General features: G+C 42.4%; 1 protein-coding gene across 1 annotated transcript; it reads left to right on the top strand.

The window, feature by feature from the left end:
- Positions 1 to 74: 74 nt before the first annotated feature.
- On the top strand, positions 75 to 8,335 carry LOC121327943 (carbohydrate sulfotransferase 7-like). The gene is made up of 2 exons (XM_041272307.1): positions 75 to 1,442; positions 5,608 to 8,335. Exon 1 carries the CDS (start codon positions 168 to 170, stop codon positions 1,395 to 1,397), a length of 1,230 nt encoding a protein of 409 aa, XP_041128241.1. The 5' UTR covers positions 75 to 167; the 3' UTR covers positions 1,398 to 1,442; positions 5,608 to 8,335.
- The last annotated feature ends 598 nt before the right edge of the window (positions 8,336 to 8,933 follow it).

Here is an 8,933-nt window from a genome sequence, read left to right as displayed (position 1 = left end):
TGCGCAGCGTCGCCACTTGGCTCTTATTTTGAAATGACGTGGGCGTGTCTAAGATACTGACGCCCAGTTGTTGTTTAACTCTAAAAGTTTGCTGTAAGAGGCTCTCTGTTCATATAGAGCGCTGCTAAATCATTGATGCGTGCGTCCTCCCTTCACCGGCAAAGGAAATGATGAGACTGCAGAAAAAGTACTTGATTTTAATCATCGGGTACTCTGTAGTGCTTCTGTTGATCCCCTACGTGCTGGATTACAGTAAAACGGACCCCCGCTTTCAACCTGGACTGCAGAAGCAGAGGTGCCCAGATTTGGAGAACTCTATGGGGTTGTGGAATATAGAAGAGAAAGCCAGCAACGAAACCGGTGTGGCGGAGGAAAAGGGCAACGGAGGCAAGACGAAAACGTTCATTTATTTGCATGCTACCTGGAGGACAGGCTCTTCTTTTTTAGGGGAATTATTCAACCAGCATCCCGATGTGTTTTATTTGTACGAGCCGATGTGGCACATGTGGCAAACCCTGTACCCCGGGGACGCGGAGAGCCTGCAAGGGGCACTGCGAGACATGCTCGGCTCGCTTTTCCGATGCGACTTCTCCGTCTTAAAACTGTACATGGCGACCCCAAACCTCACCACTGCGAGCATATTCGGCTGGAAAAAAAACAAGGTGATCTGTTCGGAGCCTCTGTGCTCCGCGTACAAAAAGGACGAAATTGGCTTGATAAACGAGTCGGCTTGCCAGAAGTGTCCGGCGAGGGACATCAAGTCTCTGGAACGAGAGTGCAGAAAGTACCCCGTCGTCGTCATCAAAGACGTGCGCGTTCTGGACCTCGGGGTTCTCGTGCCCCTGATGCAGGACCCCTCTCTGAACCTGCAGGTCATTCAGCTGTTCCGGGACCCCCGGGCAGTGCACAACTCAAGGCTCAAATCGAAACAGGCGCTGGTGCGAGAGAGCATCCAGGTGCTGAGGAGCAAGCAGCGCTCGGACAAACACAAGCGGCTGGCGGTGCCCAACAGGTCGCAGCGCGCTGACAGTTACGTGTCCAGCGCCATGGAGGTGATTTGCGAAAGCTGGCTTAAAGACCTTCTGCTCATCAGGAGTGCACCCCGATGGGTGACGCGGAATTACCTTAGTCTCCGCTACGAGGACCTCGTATTGCATCCCGTTAAGCAATTGCAGAGTCTGTTCCGCTTCTCCAACCTCACCCTCTTACCAGCCATTGAAAACTTTGTGCTCAATATGACCCAGGGTGATAAGTACTCTTCGGATAAACCCTTTCTGATCTCTTCAAGGGATGCCAAGGAGGCCATACACGCTTGGAGAGAGCGGTTGAGTCTGGAGCAGGTCCGTCAGGTCGAGGCCTATTGCAGCGAGGTCCTGAGCCTGTTAATGTATCATTAAATAAACACGGAGACAACGGAAAGACTTCAAAGAAACAAAAGCAAGGTAAACAAATGCGTGTTGTTTTTAAAACTCGTATTTTTTCTTCCCAAGCATTGCAGCATGCATACATGCATACATACATATACGGTTAGGTAGGTATTAGGATATGCAACATAATATTTATAAATAGTTTAGTGTTTATTTTAATTGTTTGATAATATAGCCAACTTTAGACGCACAAAACATAAACACAATTAACATTATAGGGTAACGTACAGGCCTATAGTCTATATTCTATAATGTGTTTATCGTTTGTTGAGATTTTTTTCTTAAACACGTTTTATTTCTTACAGTTCCAGTGTACATACCATACAGTGCTTTCCGAAATAAACCGTGAAAAATAAAAACAAATAGAAAAAAAAGTATCACACTTGGCAAAAAAAAAGGACATTGCCAGGGGAATATTTAAATATTATTTAAAATAATACTGTGGTAGAAAAATACTGTGCAGTCCCGCGCTATGTGGAATTGTATGACATGTCTTAAATAAATACATTCTACCTTCTGCACATTCCCCAGTACTCTACTGGTTATTATTATTATTATTATTATTATTATTATTATTATTATTATTATTATTATTATTATTTTCAGTGTGCGTTACAGTCTAACCATATTCTGATTCCTACATTTCAGTTTGTGTGTGTGCATATATATCCACATAACCCTACCATCAGGTCGGCTCGTCAGTTTGTGAGAATGTGGGGTAAGAAGGAGGAAACTGTTTAGAAATATGTTTAGTCTAAGTATAGACATGGCCAGATTGCGAGTTTCCGTTGTCGTCACTAAACAGAGTAGATACCAAGTCAAGGATGAGCGAGTAGAATTACATCAGTCCTCAAGCCTCCCTTTCCACTCCCGCTATGTGCGCCACAGGTCGAAGACGTGCTTCCTGAATCGCGCAACCAGTCTCTAACCCAAACCTCTACAATATGTAGCGCAAATCAAAGGTAATATCTTTATTTTTCTTTCTTTTAAACTTCTCTATTGGTTATAATATTTGGTTTAACTTTAAAGGTTTAATACACGCAGTTTGCCCAATATTTGCCCAGAATATAACAGCGTTTCCAGTATATAGCCTCCCCTTGCTGCAGACAGTACCAAGAGCACGCGTTAACAGAGCGCTGAGGAATGCTTCAAGGAGGGAGGGGAGGAGCGCTGCCTCACTGCACTCTCCTAACAGGGTTGAAAAACACTTGCAAATCCATTAAGAGAGCATGTGTTTCACCCCTGATTTAAATGAATCATGAGCAGTGTACAGTGCTCCCGGCTGGCTGTGTTTGTAAGTGCCGGTACTCTAGCTGTACAGTGGCTCTACCCCTTGGGTGTGTACATTTAGAATCTACAGTGTTATTACACACATATTATATATATATATATATATATATATATATATATATATATAATATATATTATATTATAAAGCTTTGGTTATTAAAAAAAAAAAAAAGTTTTCGCTTCTGTTTTATAATATTGTTACTTTGTTACAGTTTGTCTGGAGAGGAAGAAAACTAAATATTCCAGAAATTATACAAAAACAAAGTAAACAAAAGGAACAAACTATAAAGCAGTTAAACATTCGGCTGTTTTTTGTTTTTCAGTTTTTTGGCCCTAAATGAGTATGTATAGTATATTATACCTCTCTTAAAACAGCTACCGCTGTAGGACTGTGGTACGGATGAACAAGTGGTGAAAAGTAATTGCGAACCTCTATGGAAACCAGCCTTGACAAGAAATGTTCAGACCCCTCTTCAAATAACAATACGCAGTGTGGCGCCCTTTGGATTAACAGTGGTCGAGGTAGGCACACATTCACACACAACAGCAGAGTCATCGCACCTAATTATTAGAGAGTCACTGTCTGGCCCAGGGGTCATTCCTTACAATAGTGAACAAGCTCTGCCAGAACATGCTAAATTGAGGTTTTATTTTATTTTATTGTGTTTTTATTTATTTATGAATGTATTTCTAGGGCAGTATAACAGGAGTTGAGCCTGAAGCTGACACAATAAAAGCAGTACGTGCCGCTGTGTGGCGTGTCAGTTGATTTGCTGGTGATTTAGGTTCAGGGTGGGTTTTTTCCCCCCCAAGCAGGTAAGGCAGAGAGGATGCACACTGTGGTGTTTAGAAGTATGGAACTATAGAAGGAAACTGTGAAATGCCTGCTACAAGGGAAGAGAAAGGGGATGGAATCGATACACACACAAATGAATGATGACATTCCATGCAGTTTAACCTTTGGAGGCCTCGCTACAGACCACGAGACAAATGAAGAGAGTCCACTTCACAAAACCTTTCCAACAGTCTGGCACGACTGGCTGGCCCTACATGCTGCCAGGGGAGTGTGAGGGGGTTCCCAGGTCAGGATGAGAGGCACATGCAGGGTAAACACCATGCAGCTGACTGAGAGCCTCCCAGGTCCTCCTCATCCCCAGCCACAGAGACGCTGGTTCTTGTAAGGTGAGAGTAGGGAACTTTACTGTCCCAAGGGGTGTTGGTTTGCCCCAGTTTTACCCAGGAGACTCTCTCAGTTCACGGTTTACCTTGGAGTCGTTTGCAGGTCTGTGAGGGGAAGCTCTCCTGGTAGCCAGTGCGACTGTCTGTTTCATAAGCACCAGTAAATAAATACATACATACAAATGAGGAACCTATTTGTATTCCAAGGGCAAATAAAATGCAGTATGCAGATCAGGTTTTTACTATAGGCAAATGCATTTTAGTTTAACTTTAGTTTGAATAATTCACACTGTCTGCTTTTTAGTACTTGCGAGTTGAATTGGTTTACTGTAGCGTGCATTGCAGGACACCAGGTTTTCTTTATATAGTAACAGTTTACTTGTGAAGTGAGTATACAGGAAAACCACTTCAGTATAGCTGCCTTGGTCTTCAACTACTGAATTTAAATTCCACATTACAGGCGTAAGACACATCAGTGTCCTTAACACAATACTGAGAATTTAGTGACTAAGGATGGAACCCAAGTCTCCAGGTTCACAGTCCATAAACTTGTCCTCCACGCTAAAGGAGCCAGGCTGCATTCGCAGAGCAGACAGACTTACTGCAGAGTTCACTAGACCGTGAGTCTGCCAGTCGCTCTCGGGACTGCTGAGGCTGTGCCAGCCACTAAGCAGCAGATGAGATTTACCCTGAGCCCCTGTGTGCTTTCAATTACAGCCCTCTGTCACCTTGCGAGTCGCTGCCAAGGTCAGACAAGACAAAGGATGAGATCTGCAGGATATTAAGAGATGCAAACAGGCTCCCCTGTAACACAACACACAAGCCTGGCAGACCTGTGTGAACAGTCACATTGTGATGCTGATATGCAGCAGAGGGGTAGCCATCCTGCAAGGGTTAGGACCAGTATACTGCTGATAGACTAGGACCAGTATACTGCTGATAGACTAGGACCAGTATTCTGCTGACAGACCTTTCTACTTCAGGGTTCAATTCACTCCATTAACACTGATTATGTTACAGAAGTACTGTAGCAAGCAATCATTGAGCTGGGATAAGTAAGCAATGAGCTTTGTGTTATTGCAGTAGTTTTTCAGGTCCTCTTCTTGAGGATTTCTGCAGTAGAAGCACAGTGTTCCTATCTTGTGTAACAGCCAGCAGCACCATGCTTTTTCTACTTGCTCTCCAGCCCCATACCGAAACACAGCTTGTTTAAAGAGCTAGCTTGCTACACTGTTTAATGAAACAAGAGGATTGGTTGCTAAGCGATTTGTGGAGGCCTGACGCTGCTAATTCCCGGGGTGGCTGTAATTAACTTATGACAACCCATCCGTGAAGGCACTTGAATATCACCGTTATGAAATGGTATTAATTGGGATATTGTTTTTATGTTGTTTTTCTGACTAGATGTAGTTGGCAGCGAGGCTTTCAAAATGAGCATCTGTTCACGTAGCCAGGCAGGGAAATGGAAAGCAACACAGAAGGAAAAGGTTTTAAAAAGGAGCCTTAGATACACCGGCCATATGCTTTTCAGCACTCAAAAGCTGTCACCCCACCCCCATTTTGTGCAGGCTTATGATAAGACTGCTCTGGTAGCAGAAGTCTTAACCCATTATTAGTACCTAGAGTTACAGTACAAACATAAATGGCACGTCGGTATTGTACACATACTGTACGATTTCATGAACTGTATTTCTTCACTTTGCTTTTCCAGGAAACTGACATTGAAGAGAACAAAGTGCACAAGCTACTGTACGTCATCACTGATTCACAATGCCCAGAGGTAGACAGAAGAGAAGAGCAAGTATAGGACAGCTGGAGATTGCTCTACTGCCCTACTGCCCTGCACAGCAGCCTGGGGAAAGGAACTTTCAAATCAAATCTATTTGCTGTTTTCAGAGTCCGTTTTGCAAATGGTTGGCAATTCCAGTACCGGAGGAGCCAACCTACCACAGGTTTAATAAATATAGCTGGGCCAGGTATATTTAAAATGATTAGATACAGTGTGTGGCTAGAGGAATAACTGGTTCAATTTAAACACTTAAGGACATGAAGACGTGCCCTGGAATAAGAAAGACTGCCTCCCTCTCCCGCTCCCTGTTTACAGCAACACGATTGCATGCAGCATTTCGACAAGGGAGTGTTTCACCTTTTATAATCCGTTCTGTAGCCCTGAAGAGAGGGGGAGGGAAGATGATAATCATCATGTTGCCTGGGGCACAGCTTTATTCCATGCAGGTGTGGGGTTTCTGTCTTTTTTTTTTGGCCAGCACAAGCAAAGCAAGGTTTTAAATAGAAAAGGGCTGACCTGGTTATTTATGTTTTAAACTTGCTAAATGTAAAGTCATTTGACACTATCATTGTAGGAAGCCAGTGAGCACAGAGCAATGAAACCTTATGGCAGGTGGAGACACCAAACACTGGACAGTGAGATACTGAACTAGGAGCATCACCGCCACAGCTTGCCATGGCCCTATAGTCTGTAGCTGATACCACTGCAACAGCTGAATAGAAACACTGTTTGTCTCATATCAAAAGAGTAGAAAAGCAGCATTTTTCCCCAAGGGAGAGCTCTGAAGAGGCAGAACTGAAAAGCTGTAACAAATTAAAATGTGAAGCAATACAAAAAATATTCATGTGATCCAGTGCTGTTTACATCCACAAAAAGAATGACCCTGCTATTGAAACTAAGCTATTAGTCTATTGTACTGCATGTAGTATAACACGAAGAGTCTTATTTCAAAATAAGAGTTGATTTTAATGTTTTATCCACGAGTAGGAAAGAGTATAGAAATAGGGCCAGACTGCTTGTGCTTTCAGAATTTAAATGTCATTTCAAGCTGTACATTTACATTAGCTGGCCCAATAAAAGAGTAACACTGTAACAGCAGCATGTAGCAAAGGCTTGCGTGTAGACGTGATGTCACACAGTGGCAGCCCTGGCAGTATATCAAAGTTGATCCTGTTGCAGGTCAGGTTAAGTGAAGTTGGCTAGACAACTTACCTGACAGACTCTATTAGATAATATATGCTCTGTTGGTACTTTTGCATCCTTTACAGACCATCCCAGATCCATTTCCCACAGTAAAAGTACAGCAAAGTGTAATAAAGCACAATGAAAGCATGGTAAATCCCAGAGAGGCATATTAATAAACATGGCAAACCAGGGTAAACACATATATAACCATGGGGAAAAGCATGGCAAAAGTGCAATAATGCCATGGTAAACTTTTCCAAGGCATGTTAGAGAGCGACTGGAATTCCACACCCTAAGAGCTGGCTGTAAGGGATAGTCACATATCCCTTCAGAACAACTGAAACTCCTTGCAGACTCAGCTTGTCAAACCAGGCCGTTTCTGCCTCTGTGGGATTACCCTTTTGGCAGTGTTGTGGCAGCTCTTTCTAATGTTTTGGTTGAACCAGTACAGAATCCTGGCATGTCTTGTTATGTTTCAAGAGAGGAATGTGTGTTGATGACTGCTGAGTATTACACATTACAGTTCTCACTTTTCTACAGCTGGAAATTGTGTGCAAATGCAGATTTTATAGCATTAAGAAAACGGAACAAGCTGCTTTTTTTCTTTTAGAAGGTAGGTTTTTCCAGTTCTGTTAACATAGATCTGCATTTCTTAAGAACCTAAACTATGTGGGTTATTCCACTGTAGCACAGAACCCCACCTATACAATTATAGAGGTGTGCGTCACAGCCTCCCAATACAAAGTGGAGCTTAACCTTGATTTGTTTCTGGACATGTTTTAAATGTACAGTACAATATGCTGTCATGTATGGACACTACTTATTTAGATAAACCCTAAATGTATTTTTTTTTGGTGGAGCATGAAAGCGTTATCATTTCCCAAAGACACATTGCACATGAAAGGGAGAATGAGAGAGCCACGTCAGATACCGTGTATGCATGCCATAGAAAGATAGAGCCTCCAAAGGACAAAACCTCTTATCAATAAAAGCAACAATGTCATGCAGCTCCTGTTTCTACGTGTCTGCTGTTATCTTGGGTGCCCAGAACGTCTTAGTGCAAGATTACTGCTAGAGGAAGTAGTGTGTGCAGACCTACAGTGCGCGATTAATGCCACCAGATTGACTCAACAAATCACTTACCGCCGTGCAGCTTTTGGGGACATTTGTCATCCTTGAGCTTCAGTTCACCTCTATATCACATAAAAGTGCTTCAAAAAAAGGTCAGTGTCATTCAGCCATTTAAAGCTTTATTGTAACAATAACGCAGGAGCAGACTATCTTCGATCACAGCCTCTCCAGCTGGAATACGTACAGCATTACAGGTTTCCATTCTGTGAAACATGTCTCTCCTTTCTAGGATTTAAGGATGAACTTTTCTACTATCAAAGAACAATAGCTTAAGACAATATTAACATAATCTCTATTAAATAGTGTCCTGCAAGATGTTACACCCACTATGCAGAAGCTAGGAATCTGTGCACCAAGATTCCAGGGTCCTCTAATTACACATAGTAACTTGTTTTAAGAGAGTTGTGAACTAAAAAGTATTATAAAACAACCTTTACTTAATACTTTATTTTATTCTGACTTGTAGATTTAATTATCAATCATCAGAAATGAGGTATATTCCAAGGTGTGCAACAATTTAATCCATTCCTGGTTTTACCATGGGTTTAACAAGACACACCTGAGCTTGTTAGCTATATACTGCGACTAATCAAGCTTCTCATAAAACACGAAAAAAGGCCAGTCAATGTCTATAAAAAATGAATTTACACTCAGCGTTTTGAAATATATATTGTCAACTTTTTGCTCGCCACAGAGGCTCTCACGGGTTCTTCTCCCTTCTGAATCACGACCCAACACACAGGATTGTACTGAAACAGCGCTCACGCGCATTTTTAATAAACACAAAATGAAATAAACACAAAACAAACACCTAGCTCCTATTTGGAGCACTCACTAAACATAAACAGGAACCTAACTATCACGCAGGACGGCTAAACCATTTACCTGCCACAAACATTGAAAAACACACCCTCACACAATACCTCAATACG

This window comes from Polyodon spathula, chromosome 15 (genome assembly GCF_017654505.1).
Source record: "Polyodon spathula isolate WHYD16114869_AA chromosome 15, ASM1765450v1, whole genome shotgun sequence".
NCBI classification, from domain to species: Eukaryota; Metazoa; Chordata; class Actinopteri; order Acipenseriformes; family Polyodontidae; genus Polyodon; species Polyodon spathula.
The sequence above is the reverse complement of the archived record's forward strand: the minus strand, read 5'-3'. Positions and strand labels throughout refer to the sequence as shown.